At 41.9% G+C, this 21,925-nt stretch overlaps 1 protein-coding gene across 1 annotated transcript; it reads right to left on the reverse strand.

The window, feature by feature from the left end:
- Positions 1-13: 13 nt before the first annotated feature.
- LOC103467335 (dihydropyridine-sensitive L-type skeletal muscle calcium channel subunit alpha-1) lies at positions 14-21,813 on the reverse strand. The gene is made up of 45 exons (XM_008413631.3): positions 21,316-21,813; positions 20,032-20,137; positions 17,315-17,454; positions 16,992-17,125; positions 15,915-16,067; positions 15,622-15,827; positions 15,438-15,541; positions 15,200-15,345; positions 14,420-14,501; positions 14,171-14,331; positions 13,850-14,075; positions 13,561-13,768; positions 13,355-13,475; positions 13,142-13,256; positions 12,772-12,871; positions 12,622-12,691; positions 11,970-12,102; positions 11,740-11,869; positions 11,585-11,644; positions 11,209-11,315; positions 10,998-11,085; positions 10,342-10,449; positions 10,160-10,212; positions 9,933-10,079; positions 9,604-9,805; positions 8,841-8,999; positions 7,810-7,920; positions 7,651-7,734; positions 7,038-7,085; positions 5,723-5,749; positions 5,519-5,644; positions 5,365-5,430; positions 5,164-5,255; positions 4,926-5,085; positions 4,666-4,793; positions 4,470-4,566; positions 3,843-3,945; positions 3,639-3,740; positions 3,428-3,561; positions 3,209-3,334; positions 2,573-2,781; positions 2,415-2,479; positions 1,956-2,002; positions 1,791-1,865; positions 14-1,326 (listed from the first exon to the last, which is right to left on the reverse strand). Exons 1-45 carry the CDS (start codon positions 21,498-21,500, stop codon positions 1,021-1,023), a joined length of 5,550 nt encoding a protein of 1,849 aa, XP_008411853.1. The 5' UTR covers positions 21,501-21,813; the 3' UTR covers positions 14-1,020.
- Between the last annotated feature and the right edge of the window lie 112 nt (positions 21,814-21,925).

Here is a 21,925-nt window from a genome sequence, read left to right on the forward strand (position 1 = left end):
GAGACCAGGCATCCACGTGTCAGGGTTCTTTATTTGTATCCAGGGAAAAACAATACTCATACAAACATATTGGATTAGATGTTTTTTTTTTATGAGGGTGTAACGGTGAAAACATATCAAACTTTATTGTACAGAATCCAAAGTAAAGGGAGACTAAAGATGAAAATACTTTACAGTAACATTAAAACTCGATGTGTGACAGTTGAACGCAGACACATCAGAGGACGATATCAATAAGAAAAACTATAAAAGTCCTCAGGGAAGACTGAATCTGAGCACAAAACAATGAATCGAGTGCAAAAGTCCACCACTGATGTGAATAAAAAAGTGGCTTTGAAGTTTCAAGCTAAAGCATCCATACTCCAGGTATGCTGAAAACCCTTCAGGGATCAAATCTAATCTAACGGACAAAACATACAACCCATAACTGTACTGTGACTTTTTACTACATTGATTATAAAGCAAACAGTTTATTACAGCTAGAACTTGGGACAATCGTTGCTACAATAAACTGCTACGGACAGTTTTAAACAGAAAACCTGCTGAAATTTCAGTCACAAAGTCAGTTTGAAGCTCCTACCTTTTAAATACTTTAGATTTCTGGTAGGAAGACAAAACTAACTGTTTCCACTTACCACAGTACTTTCCCACCATCTTTATCAACTGCAGCGCAAAAACAAAAGGCTGCTGCCATTAGTTTAGTTTACACTGAGCCTCCCCCACTATCACTGCCCCCTTCAGTGAGGCTACAGTAAGACACTTTCCTTATTCACTCAGCTGTCCCCCTCTGTGGAATGGATATCCTCAGTAAATGATGAAGTACAAGAAGTGTATCAATCAGCTTACTTTAAGATATTCTGTTTTTATAAGTCATACATCTGTAAGATGTCTCGGTGTACCCAATACCCCTGACCTGCTGTTTGAAGTGGGGTCAGGCTAACAGGTAACAGATCGTCAAAGGGGCAACGAGCTTGAATGAGCTGAAGTCACTTTATCCACATTAACTCACTGAACACACACCTAAACTTCGGAGTCATCTTGTTTCTTTCGGCTAGGAACTGTAGGAACCGGACGTCTCTTCTTTCTGACAGCCGGCTCCGGCTGGCCGGGTCTTTGTCCCCCTCCAGCAGGGACGGGTGGAGGGACGGGGACGGGACGTCGTTTTTTGACAGAGGGGACGCTGTCGGAGCGTTCGCTGAGGATGCCCCTCGCCACGCCCTCCATCTCTGAAACGGGCATATGCATGGCGTCGGCCATCTCCTTCTTGGTTACGGAGACAAAAGCAGGATCTTTGGACAGGGAGGCCAGACCGCCCATTTCAAGGGCCTGAGGGTAAAAAACAACAAGCCTTGTTATTTTATTCATATTGGAAAAAAATCTACTTGTTGTATTTTTTCTTTTTTTTTTTTTTTTTTTTTACAAAAGTCCAATTTTAAAATCTCAAAATATTATGAACATTTCAGGGGACACGTGTCCCGAAATCCACTTGATAGCAACCACAAACTTCAGTGTATCTTATTGGGAGCTTAAATTATAAATGAGCATAAACTAGAACATGGTTGGTAAGTATAAAAATGACTGAAAAAATGGAGGTTGGAAGTAAGGAGGATTGGTCCAACCCTTATATACATTGTTGTGCAAATAACATAGAAGAGCCAACTCTCTTTCCTGCATTTTAGACTTTAGGCTTTGGTTCCTAAATGTTTTAAAATCAAACCTTAATCGTGACCAAAAATATTGATCTGTTACAGAAGTGGTAAAGAGCAAAGTGAGTGAGTTTCCCTCCTCACCTCCTGAACAAGCTGATCGGCTGCAGTCTTTGAGCTCCGACTCCGACTCTCCATCCACTCAGGCTCGTAAGGGAACTGCGTAAGACATGTTGTCATATATGAAATTTATACTCTGTTCACATCACAAATGTCACAGAATCACGTACGAGTTTAGGAAGAAGATACCTGTGTTTTGTTTGTTTTTACTGTGAAGTTCCAGGAGTGTCTTGGGTCTGGAAAATGAAAAGAAAAAGTTGAAAAGCCAATTTTTAGGGTTTATTTGTCATTAGCATTATTTTATCCTTCACATTTATGCATTTACACTGGGATTAAACCACATGGAGATGAACTCATTCATGAATTATATGACATTTTAAGCCATATGGCTGCATTTTTTCTTCTTCCAAGGCTTTCAGAGTAAAGGGGGCTGAATACAAAAAGCTCCTCCTGCTTTCAGAATTGTATAAGGTTGAGGAATCATGTTCCTCCACTTCAAGAGGATGTACTATTTTCTTGTGGTCTGTCATATTTTATTGATGCAATGCAATAAAGTTTGTGTGTTTGTATTGTGAAAATGGGGAAAAAAAAAACTCAGGAGCAAAGCGCTGTGTGTGCAGACATGTCTCTAGGTGTCTTATGTCGCACCTGGTTCCTCGTCCTCAGAGGGATTATAGAACTCATCTGGACTGGCTTCTCTGTCGAAGAAAAATCTGTAACGGAAACATTAAAAGCACTCAGACACAAAAGCTTTTATCACACACACATCCAGCCGGACGGGAGTGTGTGTGTTGCTTGCTGCTCACTCTGCGAAGGCGTTGTTGTTTGTGTTGCTCTTTGGTGCCGTCGTGGGGAAAAAGTCCGCGCCGGGCGCCAGGGCGGAGGAGTTGGGCGGAGACTCGGACTGGCTCTCTGAGAACTGGAGGGGCCGCTGGTGGGTCATCTGGGAGCTCTGAGCGTCGGCGGCCTCGGCGGAGAAGGATTCGACTCGGTTGCCGAACAGACCGTGAGAGCGCTGGAGATACCGAGAGCAAAAGCAGGGAAAGTGATGAAATGCACAGGTGCCACTGAGTTACAGAATGTGAATGCCACAAATGTTATAACGTTCAAAAGGATTTCTGGTAACACTTTATTTGAAGTGGTGTGCAGAAGATTAACATCACATTCAGTGTAGTGTTACATCATAAACATAACATAAACCTGAACGAGCCTTAGTGAACGTTTATGACTGTCACAAATATACATCAAAAGTTCCATTAAAAGTATCAACTTAGCATTGCTTGATGATACTTTTTTATGCAAAGTTGCATTAAAACTTACATTAAAGTCAATTAATTTGCATTAAAAGTGTCACTATTTGCCGAATGTCACTTCGTGACAACAGTCGTAAACATTCACGAAGACTCCTTCGTGTTCATGACAGGTGTCGTCGGGTTTCCTACCTGATAAATGGTTTCTTCTGCAGCCTCGTCCATCGCTCCGTCCATTTCTTCCTCGTTCTGCAAGTCTCCTGAAATTGCCCTGTGCATCTCCGGAGCTGCTTCTTCCTCTATGCTCCTCAAACCCGCCTAGAAAATTAACAGAAAGCGGCGAGAAGCTGAACATTAAGATCCTTCCCATTCTTACGAAGATGGAAAGTTAATAAGATCTCTTCAATCAACCTGAATCTCTGGACCCGAGGTGCTCTTCTTTGACGGACGGTAGCCGTAATACTCCTCCTGGCGTTTCAGAAACTTCCGGAGATGGTCTTGGAGCAGAAACGTTGCGTAGAATTTCCCCACAGTCACCTCGTCATCTGCAGGTCACAGATCTGTCTATGTGAGAAGTTGGGGATCTTTTCGTAAAGCATCTTATCTGCGTCCACAGACTGACCTCCTATAGGGGGGATGACCTGGTCCAGCAGTTTCATGCTGGTGCGTTTCCAGATTTTCTTTATAATCGCTCTGAGCTCCTCATTGGCCTGCTCAAAGTTTCCTGTAAAAAAGCGTTTGAGAAAGAAAACACAGCATCAGGTGATATTTGAAGGAGCGAATTTCGTCTTGTTATGATTTGAACGGGGTTTTTGATGTGCCGCACCTTCGGTTTTGATTTTTAGCGCCGTCCTGACCAGAGCGAACAGGGTGGCGTTGAACGTGACGGTGCCATCGCTGTTGAGGGGCATGTTCATCCCAACCAAACGCTGCAGACAGAAGAACGACAATCAGTTTTCTTCTGTTTTACATTTTTGTTTACAAGAACTCATCGGGGGGCAGGGGGGGAATAATTCATTCTGTTTGGAGCTTCCGTTTATGAATTTGAGCAAATCCTTTTCCGGAGCAGATTTTTTTAAAACATTTTAATTTCATGCACAGCTTTGACTTTATGTGAAACTCTTTTAATCCACACACAGGGGTGAAGTTTGCAGGCACTTTATCTTTTCTAAAACCGTATTTGATGAGCGATTAGGGTGCAGGTCCGGCTGGAACGACCAGCCGTGTCAAAGTTTCGACCCAAACCGCTGCCCCGAAAGAAAACTTGGATGTTCAAGAACAACCAGACATCAGTTTGAGGCTCCAGTTGCTCAAATATTAGTGTCACATTAGTGTCCGTAGTGTAGCAGTTTAACACCACTGAGAGGGTGTCGACCAAGGGACACAAGCCAAATGTTTTCAGGTGAAATGTGTTAAACTGTTGCGTTTAGCGCAGGTTTCTGGACGAGTGTACCTTGCACGCAGCGCGATGAGGACAGAACTTGCCGAAGCCAAGCGGAGGCTGGATCCGTCGCAGCAGCGTCACCACATCCAGATGTTTGATTCTCCCTCTTTAGGCAAGAGAGACATTTTATTTCCTACCAATGCATCATTTTTCTTTTACATAAACAAATACGAAACGTGACCGTTCCAGTAGCGTTCAGACTCACGTGGCCTCGGGGTCGTACTCTGCCCAGATTTTCTTGAACTCGTCCAGATGGTGTGGACCAAGAAGAGACCAATCACGGGTGAGATAGTCAAAGTTGTCCATGATGACAGCAACAAACAGATTGAGGATCTGGATTGGGATGGAAAACAAATAACTGTGTCTACAGCCGCTTCTGTTTTCACTTCTTTTATATTGGGATTTTTGCTGAAGCGTGAACGGTTAAAGAAGAGGAGGAGCGTTAAAGATGAAGCCGTTTCTGACCAGGAAGGCACAGAGACAGTAGAAGCTGAGGAAGTAGAAGACAGCAAAGTTGGAGCCGCAGGTGTACTCCTCTCCTGGCAGGAAGTCAGACATGGGGTCGCACTTCTTCCCGTACATCGACGCCATCATGACATCCTGCCAAGCCTCACCAGTCGCACATCTGGATACATAAAACACACTTTGAACAGTGAGACAACAGCTCAGGCTTTAAATAACACATGTTGGAGAAGGTACCCACCGGAATAACATCAGAACGGCCTGAGGGAATGTCTGGAAGTTGTTGTTGCGGTTGATCTGGGTGCCGTCCTTTAAGGATACCTTTCCAAAGATCTGTAGGTTGTTGCCATTCAAATTAGATTCACATCGCGTTTTCCACCCTGAACCAGATACACAATAACAGCCCGCAAAGTTTTAGCCGAATTAACACTGGCGGCTGTACCTGCATCCCGATCACAGCGTAAATGAAAAAGAGCATCACGATGAGGAGAGCTACATGAGGGAGAGCCTGCAGACAGAAAACGGACGGGTCAGAAACACTGTGCAGCAAACGGAAATGAAATGATGAGGATAAAACGAGACGACGAGAACTAAACCTGGAAAGACTTGATGAAGGTCCAGAGCAGGTTACGGATGCCCTCTGACCGGTTCAGCAGCTTGACTAGACGCATGACGCGGAAGAGTCGGAAGAATGTGATGGAGACCGAGGCGTTTTCAGAAGCCTGTTGGACAAGACGACAGCTGCTTCACAGAGGAAAACCTCAAAAACGTGGCTTTTAAATGAGGAGATACGGACTTACCGCAATTTCTTCCATAGGATCTGTCTCCTGAAAAGAGGAAGTCATGCATGAATCAGTCCTCATTTACTACATTTCCTCGCAAAAGTATCCAAAACTCTAACTTTTTCACACATTGTCTTTTTGTAATCAAAAAATTCAGTGTACTTTAGCCCCAAATCAGATAGATACTCCTGAAGAAAATCCAGGGCAATTAATTATCTTTAAAAGTCACTTTATTCATAGGAGTCCCCCTTTTTGGAATTAAATAAAAGTACGTAGTAGTACATCTGTTCTGTGAAGATCTCGCAGGTATAAGCATCCCACAAAACCCTGTTCAGCTGAAAAGTTAAAGTAATGGATGTCCACCTAAACTAACCAGCTGCTCAAAGGTGGCGCTAATCAGAGAAGCAGCCAAGAGGCTCATGATAACTCTGGAGGGGCTTCAGAAATCCACAGCTCAGGTGGGGGAGACTCTATTGACGTAGAAGTTGGCAAGAGTTGATAGAGGGATGGCTCAAGTGATACAGGGCAGTGCTGGAAAAAAAAACCTGGCTGGTTTAATTCAAACTGTATCCCTACATGAGAGTGGCCCAGTCAAAGTAAAAAAAAAAAACAGTAGGAAGTCTAACAAAATGCTCTCTGCTCAACCTGACTGAGTTTCAAAAGTTTCTTGACGTGCACAGCTGCTAGCTGTAGCTACAACAAAATGTGCTTTTAGAACACGCTCCAAAATGTTTACATTTTTATTCATGAAAATTGTGTTTCATATTTGTTTTACATTGCAATTATACCCTACTATGTTTTTAATGCATCTCGTGGAATCTTGCTAAAATACGCTTGAGCTTTATGGTTTATAGCAAGACAAATTATGAAAGAGTTCAGTGGTTATGAATATTCTTGCAAGGCTAAGACATCCATAGCCAGCCTGGTAACTGCAGATTCACAACTTTCAAGAAAGGTAACATTGTTAATTCACCAACTTTAATTAATATCACATATAGTAATTTGATGTATTTAAACTTTGTAACCCATGCAAAACGAAACAAATCAACACAATTTGCATCAATAAAACAGCATGTTTGCTCTACCAGTCAAGCAGTTACGAGCTCTTAACTTGCTGATGCAAATTGCAAAAAAAACTAACTCGCGGCTTAACATATCAGGCTGAAGGAGGTTTGGTCTTGCATTTACACTTTTACGTCAACAAACACAACTAAAGCAGCGACTCGTCAGAGTAAAGAGAGAGCGTGGAGGTGAAAGAGAGAGTAGTGTTTTAGTTGAGAACGCAGCAGAAGTGCTCACACAGCAAAGGTCATGCAGCGGTGCAGATATTTACAGCACAGCCATGAAGACAGTACAGTCCTCCACTGGAGTCCAGGGCGGCCTGTGGAGGATAGACATATGAGGAGTGAGGGGGATGAAGGACAGAGAGAGGAGTGACGGGGCGTGTGGATAGAAAGACGAAGATGAACTGGAGAAATTTGCAAAAAAAAAAAGGGGGAGCAAGGGGGGAATTTGTGGCCAGTTTGTGCATTAAACAAGGACAGCACAGTGCAAAATAATTGACACAATTCTGCTGCGACAAAACATTTAATTAATTAATTACCTAACTGGAGTTGTGCTCTTTTTAGATGTTCAGAAAACATACGCAATGTGCAATCTTTATCAAGAGTGAAATGAGTGATAGCAAAAAATGATGGTGCCGCTGTGATGGAAGTGAATCGGTGGTTGCACAAGGTACAAAGGAGCTCTGGGAACAAAGCAACGTGATAAAGGCAAAACAACAAAAACCTCAGATCAACAAATAAACTCAATCTCTCAAATCAGACTGCAGGCTGAGAGAACGCCAGGGACGTCAACAAACAGCACCTGCAACAGCAACCTGAAAAATGTAGAGTTCTTTTTAGTTTGCCGTGAAATATACGTGCTGGTGTGTCACGTGTACTCACGTCAACTTCACTCAGGATGACGTCGACGACGCTACCGATGACTATGATGAAGTCGAAGACGTTCCAGGGATCTCCAAAGTAGCCCTGCGGAGAGGGACGAATCATATGGATCAGCGCCGGGGATCTCCTTATGAGAACAGAAGACATTAGAGTACTCACCCTCACTTTGAAGGCCATGAGCTTAAGTATCATCTCCACGGTGAAGAGCACGGTGAAGATCAGGTTCAGAGTGTCTGACAGCTTGGTAACGTAATTCGACTGGTTGCAGTGCTGTTCGGATGGGAGGAAAATGACTTTGTTTAGTTAGAAATGAATTCAAAAGATCAGATTCTGGAAGATTCAAACATTTATGACAGTGGGGCAGAAACACACATGAGGAGCAATTTAATAGCATATCGTCACCTTCCTAAAGTAATCACCTAAGTCATTTTTTTTCTTTTCCAAAAGTAATTTTGGCAAAGTAGTCACCATCTCTTTCTTGCTAAAAGATGAATCAGAAAAAACAAACAAACAAAAAAAAAAACTTTTGGCAAAAAAATGACAGGCCATTATTTTAGGGAGGTCACAATATCACACATGATGTTAATTATTGCTGCAGGAGATCAATTAAATTTGGAGTCCGAGTTTGAGCTTCTCTCTCTGCTCTTTGGTTCTGCTCTGCATCTATAAAACCTCCGTTCTCAACTCCTCTGCAAACTGGGGTCAAAGTTCAGAAATTTTTTGAGATCCTACTAAGATGCTCTCAGTTGTAAAAATATTTTTGCCACTGTCTATAAGCAAAAAAAAAAAGTAAAAGAGAAAATCCTTCCAGTTACAAAGCATCCAAAACTAGAGCAAAAATAATTGTCAGAACAAGCAACGTCTCAGCCAAAAAAAAAGAGGAACAAAAACTGAAGTCAATAAAAAGAACAAATCTGAACAAACGCAACAAAGCTACTAAAACACGAGTGCCACAATTGAAGACTTCAATGCAATATGTTGCGCAGGTTTAAAGCTTACATTGTCGTCAAATCGCAACGATAGCATTGAGCAGAATTTCGAATGACATTGTGGGTGTTTAAGTTTGGGCAGAGCAGAAGCTAATTAAAAACCAAGCTCTGCGATTCTGGGTCACACATGAAAACACAAGACCATGTGAAACCTTTCTCTTAATGATGAGTTGTGGTTTCAGCCTCGGCGCTCTGACTCACCTGCATCCCCAAGCACAATGTGTTCAGCATAATTAGGAAGAACATGAGGTACTCAAAGTAGCACGAGGTGACGATGTACCACACTCTGTACTGGTACGGGTTCTTTGGGATGTAGCAGCGAAGAGGGCGAGCCTTCAGAGCGTACTGCACGCACTGACGCTGAGGGGGGACAGGACAGACAGGAAGTGAGTGTCGAAGATTAAATAATCTGCGAGTTCACACCCGAGGTACATTTTACAACCACCAGCTTATATGCATCTTTACTTGAATTTTATGTAAAACACCAACACAAAGTGGTGCATAATTGTGATGTGGGAGACAAAGGATACATGAATACCAAGATTTATGACAAATAAAAGTCCGAAAAGTGTGCAGTGCATTTGATATTCAGTCCCTTTTATTCTGATACCCCTAAAAAAATCCAGTTTAACCAACTGCCTTCAGAAGTCAGCCCACCTGTGAGTAATTATAAATGTGGAGCAAAAAAGTTAAAAAAGAAAGTTAAAGGAACTTTAAGTTTCCCATTGATAATGGAGAGGATACAGCAAAAAAAAAAAAAAGTTCTCTGATCAGATGAGACAAAAAGAAGCTTTTTGGTGAACTTTCAAAATGCCACGTTTAGCAGAAAACAAAGACTGCAAATGTCTCTTGTGATGATCTGTCAGATAAAATTCCAGCACTTTTGCAAAAGCATTGTCATCTTTCTATGGGGCCGACAAAAAAAAAAAAAAAAAAACACCCAAAAAACCTCAAACCAGCATACCTGGTTCTTGTCGAGCTCGCAGTTTTTGTACTCCTGCTCGCCCTGCTCCTGAAAGGTGACAATGACAAAACCCACAAAGATGTTCATCATGAAGAAGGCGATGAGAATGATGTAGATAATGAAGAAGATGGACACGTCCACACGGTTGTTGTAGACTGGACCCATGTCTTCTTCTGCTGAGTCTATGGCTCTGTAAAGAAGCCTAACGACGAAGCAAAGGAACGGGACAAAGATCAGAGACAGTCGGTTAATTTAATTCACTGACTCAACAAATCGCCAAAACAATGGCACCGTTTTCTTTTTTAAATCAAAATATATTCTGAGCTCACTTGGGCCAGCCCTCAAACGTCGAGACGGTGAACAGAGCCAGCATCCCGTTGAGCACGTTGTCAAAGTTAAAGTCACTGTTTATCCACTGTCTTTTCGCCAGAACTGTGTCTTGCAGGGAGTTCTCCATGTGCTTCAAGTGGTATCCCCTACGAACGCACAAAGAGAGCGGTTAACATTAGCGCTCTGATAAATTAAGTCTATGGTAAGTCGGCGTTGTTTGCCTTACTGGCATTCCTCTGCAGTCACTTTGGTCGGGTCTGTGCAGCTGTAGAATTTGCCCTGGCAGGGAAAGAGATGAGTAACTAATTTAATCTTCAAGCAGCGAGGCTTTCATAGTACTGTAGACCAATTTAGAAATGTGGCCTTCGCTGAAGCTTACCAAGTAAGCACTAATTTAAAATTAACTACCTTGAAGAGCTGCACTCCGATGCAGGCAAACATGAAATTCAGCAGCATGGTGACCAGGACAATGTTGCCGATGGTCTTGATGGCCACAAACACACACTGGACCACATGCTGTAAAAAAAAGAAGAAAAAAAGAAGAAGGGGTGAAAAAAAAAACAATAAATCCTGAGAGCAGCTAAACGTAAAATTACAGTAAAGAAGTTAATTAACTTTATAGGGAAAATGCTATATGCAGGGTTTGTCTATTGCTTTAAAGAAAATGCCAACCGTTTTCTTGGCGAAATAAAAACCCAACACAACAAACTGATGTGTGGCTGATTTTTGGCAACACAGAAAAGACTAGAGTCGGCATAAACCATGAAGATTCAAAGAAGAAAAGTGGGTTACGGATTAATGAGAGTAAACAGAAGGAAAGAGCACATTTTCCCTTACTACAACTTAAACTGGATAGTTTCGCTTGTAAAATTGATGATGTATTTGTTTTCCATCACTCAAGTCCTCCTACTGACTTATGTTCTCTTGTAGTCACCTCACGAAACTTCGGAAAAGTCTTGAACGACCACCAAACTACTACCAAAATGTGCATGTTTTCTTAGATATTGAATTTATGTCACTTTCAGTGGATCATCGTTACCTTAAAGTGTCACTACTTTATTTACCTTTAAACCTTTTGCTCTGTTGATGGCTCTGAGTGGCCTCAGCACCCTCAACACCCTGAGAATCTTCACCACAGAGATGGCGCTGGATCTGCAAACGACACATACAAAAAAAAAAAAAAGAACATTCTCACTGTCCTGGTTTTAGGATTGTAAACGGCTGCAAGCAAAACTTTTCTCTTCTTAACTGAGTGATTGTTAAATGTAAACTCACTCCATTCCCATAGACAGGAGTGACACTGTGACCACAATCAGATCCAGGATGTTGAACGAGTTACGACAAAAAGAGCCTTCGTGCATGAAGGCACCATACACGGTCATCTGCCACAGAGAACAGTGCAGTTACACACACAGTAGTGCTGAATCAGATTTGCACGCTTTAAAGACATATGTTGTGCCCTTTATTCTTTTTTTTAAAGATAATTTTCCTCCTTAAGAATAATTATTGGCTATTATTGCAATCTTTATATCAATTTTACATTGCATCTGACTGAAATGTAAAATATTGTTATGTTAGCTTTTTTTTTTTAATAAGACAGGGGCTCACTTGTGTTAATGATTTCATGTGATAGATTAAATCGTGGATTTACCTTCAACACAATCTCAATGGTGAAAACAGTCGTGAAGACAATATCAGCGTAGGCTAAGATCTGAGAAAAAGCATAAAGACTGACAGCTGTTATTTTTGCCGCCTTGGTTATCCTGTAGCTGCGGTCCAACACTTTGCATTAGGCCTGCATGTCACCTGGTTTCTATAGGATTTAGGATCGATGGGATCTTCAGCTGCCAGCGAGATGGACGAGAGCAGGATGAAGAGGAGGATGAGGTTGGTGAAGGACGAAGCATTGATGATCTTGTAACACAGCTTACGGAACCTGGACACCAAATTGAAAAAAATAAAATAAAGAAAGATATCGAACTGCAAAGTTTAACGGAACGCTACATGAATCTTAGGAGCAGGTTGAATCGCCATACTTGTTCTGAGGACCAAATATAAAAAAGGAGCTAGCTTCTGGCAAAGGAACGGCTTCTTCCTTGAGCTGCAGGTCGGCCATCGGTCGGGGTCGAGGACTGATTGGGATTTCAGGTTCTTCCTCTTCGTCGTCGCCTACAACATATTTATGTTGCAGCTGAAACTTTAGGAAGTTAATTTTACAGCGTTCAAGGCAAAGTGCTAAGTTTGTGAGGCAGGAGAACAACATTTTCTAAAAAATGTTTTTACACACAACTACGTGACACTCTCTTAAAAACCTTACCAAAGGTTATAATCTTGTGTCAAAACAGAGTAAACAAGCTAGTGCTAACGTATAGCAGGTCAGCAAAATGCGGCGCATTAGTTATCCAGTAAGGCTGAATCAGATAGACCACGTAAAATTAGAGAAATTATTATTTTAATTAAGTATCAGACCTCTTAATGTAATCAGTATCAGAGGCTAAAACTCTTTACCAGGACCTCCCAAACATTGTATCGCCAGAAAACAGGAAATAGCTGCGGTTGATAAGCCTATAGCACAACTAAGAGCTGCGATAATAAACATATGTAAATTTCTCCCATCAGCATTCCAGGTTGTATAACAACCAGAGAAATATTTTCGTCAAAGAGAATCCTCAACACTTTTTGTTTTACCTGGGAAATCAGCAGGTGGAAATGGATCCTTCACTTCATTGACATTTGACTCAAATTCATCGATTTTGAGCTGGAAAAAAAAAAGATAAATGTTAACTACACATATTTGTACTCCCTACAGTGTAATATGACCCCAGAGAGAATACAAACTTTGGCTGTAGTGGGCATTCCCTCCATTTTGGCCCTCTGTTCAGCCAGTTTCTTTGCTATCCTCTCCCTCTCCTCATCAGTCTTTTCAGGCATTTTGGACCTACGGGGCAAAATGAAAGGCAAAGTGAATAAACTATGGCAATGTGCAGACAGACACACCGGCGGCAACTCTGTCCCGGTTTCTTCAAACTTTTTAGCTTCCCCCCCCCCACCACAAAGTAATGGTGAAAGAAACTTGAGGTCCAAGCTAGTGGATTAGAATACCATTTCCTATTTTTATTTCCTATTTATGCTATATTTAGAATAGCATTTCTATAAGTCAGTCAGTATAACAGGTGCACAATGGCAACAAAAGTGTGCTGTTACTTACCTTAGCAGCTTCTTTCTCATCTTCTCTTCTGCTTTTTCCTTCTGAGCCGAAGTCAGACTCTCAGCCTCTGCCAGGTTGTCCACCGCAATGGCCAAGAAGACATTGAGGAGGATATCTGATCGCAACAAGCTTAGGAAAACAAATAAAAACATTAATTGGTGCATTTTAATGTTTTAAGATTAAGATAATATTTCTGTGTGACATGAAGGATACAGTTTCCACAGACGAAAAGGATAATGAAATAGATGGAAACCAGAATCCCAGGAATCTCAGGCCCTCCATATGCCATTATACCATTGTACATGATGTTGGTCCATTCCTCTCCTGTGAGGATCTAAGAAAACAATCATTAAAAAGTACTAAATGTCTTTATATTGCAGTGGAGATGCTTTAAATAATGACATCCTAATGAAACTTACCTGAAATACACTAATCAGGGCCTGAGGAAAGTTGTCAAAGTTACTGCGCCTGGGACGGTTGTAATCAAAGTTGAACTTTCCTCCAAACACCTGCATTCCCAGGAGTGAGAAGATGACAATAAAGAGGAAGAGAAGGAGGAGCAGAGAAGCGATGGAGCGAACGGAGTTGAGGAGAGAGGCCACCAGGTTACTCAGAGAGGTCCAGTACCTGCAAAAGCAGTTTAGAGATGGCAGAGTACGGTTCCAACCTGCAGGGCAGTGGCGTTTAGAAGAAGATAGATAGACCTACTTTGTGACTTTGAAAATCCTCAGCAGCCGAATACACCTGAGCACGGAGAAACCCAGGGGAGCCACAGCTCCTGCAGACAACATGATCATCTCCAGAATGCCGCAGAGCACGACGAAGAAGTCGAAGCGGTTAAACAGCGACATGAAGTAGGCTCTGGGTCCCAGAGCGTACATCTTCACCAGCATCTCAAAGACAAACAGCACCAGCAGGACTCGACTCGCTACATCTGCGGCGGTAAAGGAAGAGAGAAAGAAGCCTTAAGACTTTTAAGACTGAGAGGTTTTCAATAAATCTGAAGAACACACTAAACGACTTGCTAACCTTGCAGAGACGTCAGGGAGTCAGGCTGATGGTGGAACTCAGTGGCTATGGTCAGCGTGTTGAGGAATACGAGGAACATCACAGCCCAATAAAAGCTCTTGGTTTTCACATAAATCAGACACTTCATCCTGAAGAAACGGTTCCAGCGAAGTCCCAGCCGGCTAAACATGAAAATAATCCGTCATCACTGCCGAACAGCCGTAAAAACACCATGCCAGCGGTGGTACATTTACAAAGTAAGAGGCTCACTAATAGTAGATGATGCGACTCTTTCCTTCCAAGTCATACAGGCTGTCTGTGTCAGAGTCCCCACTGGTGAGAGGCAGAAGGCCTGAAAAATAGTCACAAGTTTGAGGAGTCTCAAAACGGCAAACCTTTGAGATTTTACATGATAAATCAAGGCAAAGCAGCACATCACAGTGAAGTGAAGTTTTCAGAAGTATTTAGAAATTAAAATCTGAAAGGTTTGGCATAGATTATTGCCAAACCTGCAGTGGTATTGGCCTTGTGAGGAGCTGTGCCTGGTTTCCTCCAAACATGAGTTTTCATATTTGTGTCAATTAGTCTAGATTTTTGTTTCTCTTAGTCTGAGAGTCGTTCAGCTTCCTTTTGGCAAACTCCTTGAAACCTTCCAGATGCACTGTATGTGTTCTTTGGTCCCTTTATGATGAGGTTTCTTTATTTAACAACCACTAATACACATCTAAGAGCTTCAAAATACTGATTTGTTTTAAATAATGCTAAATTACACTCAGGTGGGCTAATAGGGCCACAGTAAAGGGAGATAAATATAACTTTTGTGTTTTCAGTCTCCTTTTCAGATCTCCATTTGTAAAAAATGTAGAAAAAAATAGGCATCATTGCTTCTTTTCAGTGATATACTGCTTTTTGTTAGACTTTACTGAGAGCTTATGTAACTACACAAGCAAAATACACAATACATTAAACCCTTGTTGTAATTTAACTAAATTTGGGAAAGCGTCAAGAGGCATATTCTGAAAGGCACTCTCCGTGGTTCAGAGAGCTCACCTTTGCCTTCTCTGTCAGCATCCAGGACTTCAGCATGAGTGATCCACTCCATGTAGCCATGGAGGTCTTCATCCAGCTGCTGTCGCTCTCTCAACTTCTGATACTCTCCTCGTGACCTGGCCTTCTCTCGCTCTTTGGTAAACTCTCTGGGTAGTAAAGGGGTAAAGAAAGTGTTAATTTATCCGACCGAGCAGGACAAGCACTAGTGTGAGTAGACATAACACGACAGCTGCCTTACCCACTAAGAACTCCCAGGACAAGATTAAGCACAAAGAAGGAGCCCAGCAAGATGAGAGGAACGAAATAGAGCCAGGGCCATTCGTTTCCGATAGCGTCGTTAACCTGAGAGGCAACTCAAGACTGTCAGTCGGTCACAACTCGTTTAACGTGTAAAGTCATGAATGCTGCTGTAGGTTACTGACCCAGTAAAGGACTTTAGTCCATCCCTCCATGGTGATGCACTGGTAAACTGTCAGCATTGCGAAGCCAATATTATCGAAGTGAGTGATGCCGTTGTTGGGACCCTCCCAGTTAGGCCTGCACTCTGAGCCATTGATCATGCAGCGACGTCCGTTTCCAGCCTGAGCACACGGAGCAGGCAGCTCACCTTCTGCTGCTGCGTAGATGTCTGTGGATGCAAGGAAGAGGCATCAGTACGGGAAGCTGATGTCGGGACTTGTGGGTAATGTGGTTAAATGTGTCCTTCGTTGAATACTTGTGCCAGTGTAGTAGCAGGTCTTATGCATTTTGCATTTGAACAACTCCAGTCCCATAATGGCGTAGATGGTGACCAGTAAGAAGACCAACAGGGCAATGTGCAGCAGAGGCAGCATGGCTTTGAGGATGGAGTTCATCACCACCTGAAGGCCTGAGAGTGAAAGTATAGCCAGGCAAGAGATCAGCGAAGTGTCCGGAAACAGAGCCGACATTTATTACCAGTACTCCAAAGTAAAACTTAGCAATATATTTGTTTGCACTCATCATCATGATATCAGTATTTACAATATTACAATTGCAAATTAGTGCTTGTGTGTAAAGTAGTTGAAGAGCCATGTATTCATGGTCTGCACTTTGGTACTATATCCAGCTGTATGGATGAATTCTAACTGCATCTGATGTATATTTTTTGTAGCCGAGTCGATAACGCTCTCTGAAATTGGTGGGGATGGTACGATAAGGACAAAAAACTAAATGGTCAAGAATCGTCTTCACAAAAAGTATTCCAACTACTTGTTTGGCTGATAATGTGATTCAAAACATAGACGTCCACAATCAGCCGACAGAACATTGTACTGTCCGTGACTTAATATCTGCTGCAGCTCCACTGAGACACAATTCTGCTCAATGTCATGGGTACTGCTAGCAAAGCTGCATAGAAAGTTGTGCAGAATATTTTGTTGATCTCGCAAATATGTCTCACAGTGAAAGAGAGGCTTTTGGCTGCTGCTGCCATTTGAGCTGCTCTGCAATCTGCTCGGATTCCCTAAGCTGTCTAGGGAGAGCTGTGCTGCAAACAAATGAAACACTAATCCTGAATACTTGTGCCAATGTGGTGGCACTGACACAAGTATTCGGGTAGCTTCTAAATAGGTTTAAAGTAGCAAGAGTCTAAAGAAACGTGCTAATTTTATTTAACAGGAGAACGATGTTTGCTGTAGGGTTTGTCTGCACACAATTAACTTGAACCACATTGAAATTATCGACTGAATTATCTAAATGAGTTATAAAGAGGAACCAGAAAGGGACTGTGTTTTTATACAGTGTAAACATCCAGTTTTCCATGGGCTCTTACTTGGTACTCCTGAAACAAGTCGAAGGGGTCGCAGTACTCTGAATGCTCTCAGTGCCTTCATGTCAAACCCCCCACCCTTTTCCTTCTCCACTCCTGCGATCATGTTTATGGTATCCAAGCCAAAGGTGAAGAGTCTGCAGGAGAAGATAACAAAAACCAGAAACATCTGAAAAAACATAAAGTTTGTTACATTGGAACAAAATAAGCATCGCAATTGAGAATTCAGAGAACAAATATTTTTATCTTTAACTTACTGCGTGAAAGTAAGGGGACAGGCTCTTTGGCAAAAGATATATCAAGCTGCTGCACAGAGCTCATCTTACCCCATGAAAACGATGACAAAGTCCAATATGTTCCAACAGTTCCTTAAATAGGCCCCTTCATGGAACACCAGCCCATACGCTATGATCTTCATGAAGCACTCGAACGTGAAGATGATCAGGAAGATGTACTCCAGACTTTCCTGCAATAAGACAAACGAGTCAGACAATTTGAAACGGTCTAATTATCGCATACAATTCTCTTAGTAGAACATAAATAACATATCAAAGACTCAGAACTTAAAACTTAAAAATGACTTGTACTTGTCATATCTTAAGAGTTCATCTGAGTTTTCCCCTAAAACATAAAACAAAGTTCTGTGTTTCTGTACACATATTTAACCGTGGACTGGTGTAAACCAAAGACAGCAGGTGATTTATGACATCTAACATACAGAGCAGAGCAGCTTGGTTTTCCTTAATTATCATGACTTCATAGAAAAGCAAATCATTCGTCATAAATCAAGGATTTATTGGACTTGTGCTGTAAATTCCCCATTGGTTTGTTGTTACATTCAGCCAGATTCAGGCGTCAGCACCGAGCTGTGACTCGGCAGAAACGAAACGTTTAGTAACATTCTTGTGCCGAATTCCTAAACGTCACACATTTTCTAAACGTGGACGGCTGAACGTCTGGGTTTGTTTCAGTGCTTTTTAGTGTCTCTGTGTTGGGTTACGTGAGAAAACATTTCTGGACTCGATCCCACTCGACCTACTTCTGACAGCAGCAGGGGGGCGAATCGTATCTTCTTACTTTCCTCCCGTCTAAAGAATGACAGGGAGGAGTAGGAAAGCTTTGGCAGGAGGCAGGTTCACAGCAAGACAGGTAAAGAAACAGCATTGGACTAAAAATAGGTTAAATGACTGTATGTCAACAAGACTGACGTGTTTATGAAGAATGTATTCATTTAATGTAGGAAGTCAGGTGTCATCTACTTCATATAAGCACAATGAAAGCCTTAAAGATGGAGTCCAAATAAAACTGTAAACATATACAACATATATGTTCAATTTTTTTAAAAGTAGATTTTAGCAAAATTTAACAGATCTTTTGTCAGTATTCATATTTACCAATCATCTACTTCTGTCATTCTAGTCCCCGGCTTCATAATATTATATATAGCTCATCCAGAGAAAGACTCAAAATAACGACTTTAAAGCACTGTCATTATTTTCTTGTTTTTTTTTTTTTTTTCCTATTTGCTACAAATAATCATCAGCCACTTTAGTTGGGGCACCTTGTCTGCGCTTGTCTCCTTTAGTCTTCAGTATTGCCTTGATTCTCCTGTCCATAAAATCAACATGGTGTCACAAACATTCCTGACGTTTTGATCCATGTTGACATTGCATAACGTTTGTTATCTGTTTATCCATAATGTGGAATTAAATGTGTGATAAATGTGTGCTTCACTACATCTGTAAAGGTGCAGTAAAATGCCTGATATTTGTTACACTACAACTCCAATGTCCTCTGCTTTACTCAATTGAGATCTTGGGATTGTGGAGTAGATTGAAATACAGTGAGCTCAGTGAACGATTTTCAGTTGGTCCTTAAAGTTTGCCATGAAAATATCTCCCACACCAAATCACCATCACAAGTCGTAATCATTGATATTTAACTTTTGGTACAATTGAATAATGTGGCTAAAGTCCAGACTTTATGAACCAAGCAATGCTTTTGCAGTCAGACAATATCTATACACATATATATAAAGAATACACATGTGCACAGGGGGAACATGCAAACTCCATGCCTGGAATTGAACCCAAGACCTTCTTGTTGCAACCAACTACGCCACTATGCAGCCCTGTCAACCATTTTACAGATGAACCTCTAAGCTTTGCTCTGATCCAGAAGCATTTCGTAGAGAACTTTTAAAATTTAAAAGACAGGAAAACCTGTTTATCATCCGTCATCTAACTAGCCTGCACATTCACTGCAGACTCTACTGTGGGGGAGTAGGAAATTCCTAAGAGAGAGCCAGGGGGGAGTTTGAGCAGCATGTACTTGAGTGTGATTGACAGTGATAAGACCACTGTTAATCACAGAGGTGGGCGCAGAGAAGCTAAATATTTTCACAGATCACCTGTCTCAAACTATATTCTCACGACATAAAGACAGTTCTAACAAATATGAATTTTTTTTTTAAGTTACCTAGTGCTAAAGACTGAAAAGCAGTCTTTTGGTCTAGGCTGCATTGAAAACATGCACACATTATTCTTGTAAACGGTTTTTACCATTTACAAGAATAAAGTAAACGGTTTTGACCGTTTACGTCAACTGTTTACGTGCTAATAACTTGTCATATTAGCAGAAACATGACGAGCAGAAACTTGTCATATTTCACACCATATTTCTTGCTGTGCTTGGTCTGCTTCACAAGCCAGTGATCAGAAATACAAATAATGAGATCATGCAAGGATGATCAAAGAGCACATTTGTCCATCGACCCTGGACAAACGCAGATGGGACTCCAAATAAAGAACTGAGTTGTATCTGGTAGAATTAGAAATGGGGCTTGGCTCTCACACCAAAGAGCAGCTGAAGCCCTTAGCCATTTAGCATCACACCGTCCAGCAAATCAACACACAACTATAGCAATCTGCTTCATCAGGCAGCACAGTCACAGAGTTGGCAGAAACACTGGTCTAAGTATAACTAAAGAGCTGGCAAATGTTTGTGGCTTGTTCCTTGTTTAAAGGTTCTTTGTTCTGCCTACCAAGTTCGCATTGGTGTTGTTGCTGTCTTCTTCAGGCATGGGCAGGAACACAGCCAGAGCCACACAGTTGGCAAAGATGGTTAACAGGATGATGATTTCAAAGGTTCTGGGTGAGGAAGGCTCAGGATCATAACAACGCACAAGTTTCAAGGCAACTTTCTTTATGTGTGAGTACTGGTCTGGATTTTGTGATACATCTATATAGTGTTACAAGGCATATCAAACGGATGAGATGTGGTGATCTCTGGTCTTAAATCCTCTACTGGCATAGCTGTAGGGAGTGAATGTAATCCTGTCTGGTGCGATGCTTCATTCTCATCCATAGGGGGCTCTCCGACAAAATTCCCCTGCCAGGTCAGCATCATGTCTTTCTGTGATGTGGAGGAACAGCTGCAGAGCCCAAGAATATGACGGGCCATTTAAACCGGGGCCTGTTCGTCAGGGAAAAAATGTTTTGAGTCAGACTGCAAGACGTTTATTTCTACATAAGTTGATGTATATAAAAGCTAAATGGTTTGTTCTGATTAATTTGCCCCTTTTACAGACTCTGTCCTGCCGCATTACGTTCAACAGTAAACAGCCGACCATAAACAAGGCATGTAAAAAGTTAATTTTATAATATTCCCAGTCTTATGAACTGCGGTCATGTTCAACAAACCAGAATATGTGTCACAATGAGGCTCGCCTGTCAGATTAAAGTATCTTTTGAAAATAACTTTTAAACGAGTATTTAACATACTTATAATTAAGCCCAGATTTCTGTTACAAAGTGTGCTTTTAATGATCTGATGTAATATTCTAATCTCAGATATTTTTTCTCTGGTGTAAAATAAATATCTTCTGCCATAAAACCGGTGCTACCATCACATAAACAATGATATTTTGCTGTTACTCTGAATAACAATGTCTAAAATCAAAGCTGAATGCAGAAAACTCCCAACAGGAGTTACAAATCATCATACTGTCAGTCAGCAGCCTGTGTTTTGTTCCCAAATCTCACCAGACTTCCTGTATTTCAGTAATTTTTCCACACAAACCAGCAGAATTGAAGGCATTCAGCTCATTAATTAGGAAGCTGATTGCTTTTATGTGCCAGATGGGGACCGATTGGGAGGAACAGAAAATCAGAGGCTTGCAAATATTGAACCACAGTCGTTAGAGAAGACTTCACAATGTAGCAATCACCTGGTTACTTGATTCAATTCCCTGGTGGAAATGTGACGTGACAGCTGTATAACCTAATGAATGTGTTTAGTGCTTTATATTTCAGTCTATAAAGGATACTTCCACTCCACAATGTTGATGCAGGCCTTTCGGAAAGGGTTTTTGAGGGAGAAGAGGAAAAGGGTCCTGGCAGGTCGAGGGTTGCCACCTGTGGCCTGAAGCCGCTTCAGCTTCTCCCTCTGCTTCTTCTTCAGTTCCTCCTCGTTCATGATGACCGGCTTGGCCGCATCCGCGTTGGTCGCCATCCTGATGCCTTCACCTCACACAACCTTTCTACAAAATCCACAAAAAAATACAAAAAATCAGGGGTTGATGTAAAATCCCAAACTCTGGTTCAGTGCAGATCTTCCTCAGCAAAGGCCTCCAGAGTAGCCTTTTATGTGCGCGGGTTCCCCCCCCCCGCCGCCACTGCCGTCCTCTTCTCTCCCCTCTAGCTCCGTCTCAGAGCCACGGACTTCTCCTCCAAGCCGAGGGCCCCGGACAGAAAAAGCTCACCTCTGTGGAGAAAAATAAAAGAGGCCCAGAGTGGCTGGAGGAGCAGTTGACCCTGCAGCATGTTTAAATTTAGACTGTAAAGCACCGGCAGGCCATGCTTGGGGATGGCTGGGAGGGTCAGGAGGGGAGGGCAGTGGCAGAAGGGGCAGGACGAATGTGAATGATGTGAGAAAGC

Source organism: Poecilia reticulata, chromosome 7, assembly GCF_904066995.2.
Source record: "Poecilia reticulata chromosome 7, P_reticulata-male-v2, whole genome shotgun sequence".
NCBI lineage: Eukaryota > Metazoa > Chordata > Actinopteri > Cyprinodontiformes > Poeciliidae > Poecilia > Poecilia reticulata.

What these genes read in the sequence shown, in the direction of transcription:
- LOC103467335 (XM_008413631.3), bottom strand. Translation starts at nt 21,500, where the DNA reads ATGGCGACCAACGCGGATGCGGCCAAGCCGGTCATCATGAACGAGGAG. An exon ending in TTTGTCATCGTTTTCATGGG is followed by an intron (nt 17,126 to 17,314) that starts GTAAGATGAGCT and finishes CTTCTCCTGCAG; the next exon opens with ACTCTTCACCTTTGGCTTGG. An exon ending in CCTCGGGTCCAGAGATTCAG is followed by an intron (nt 3,335 to 3,427) that starts GTTGATTGAAGA and finishes TTAATTTTCTAG; the next exon opens with GCGGGTTTGAGGAGCATAGA.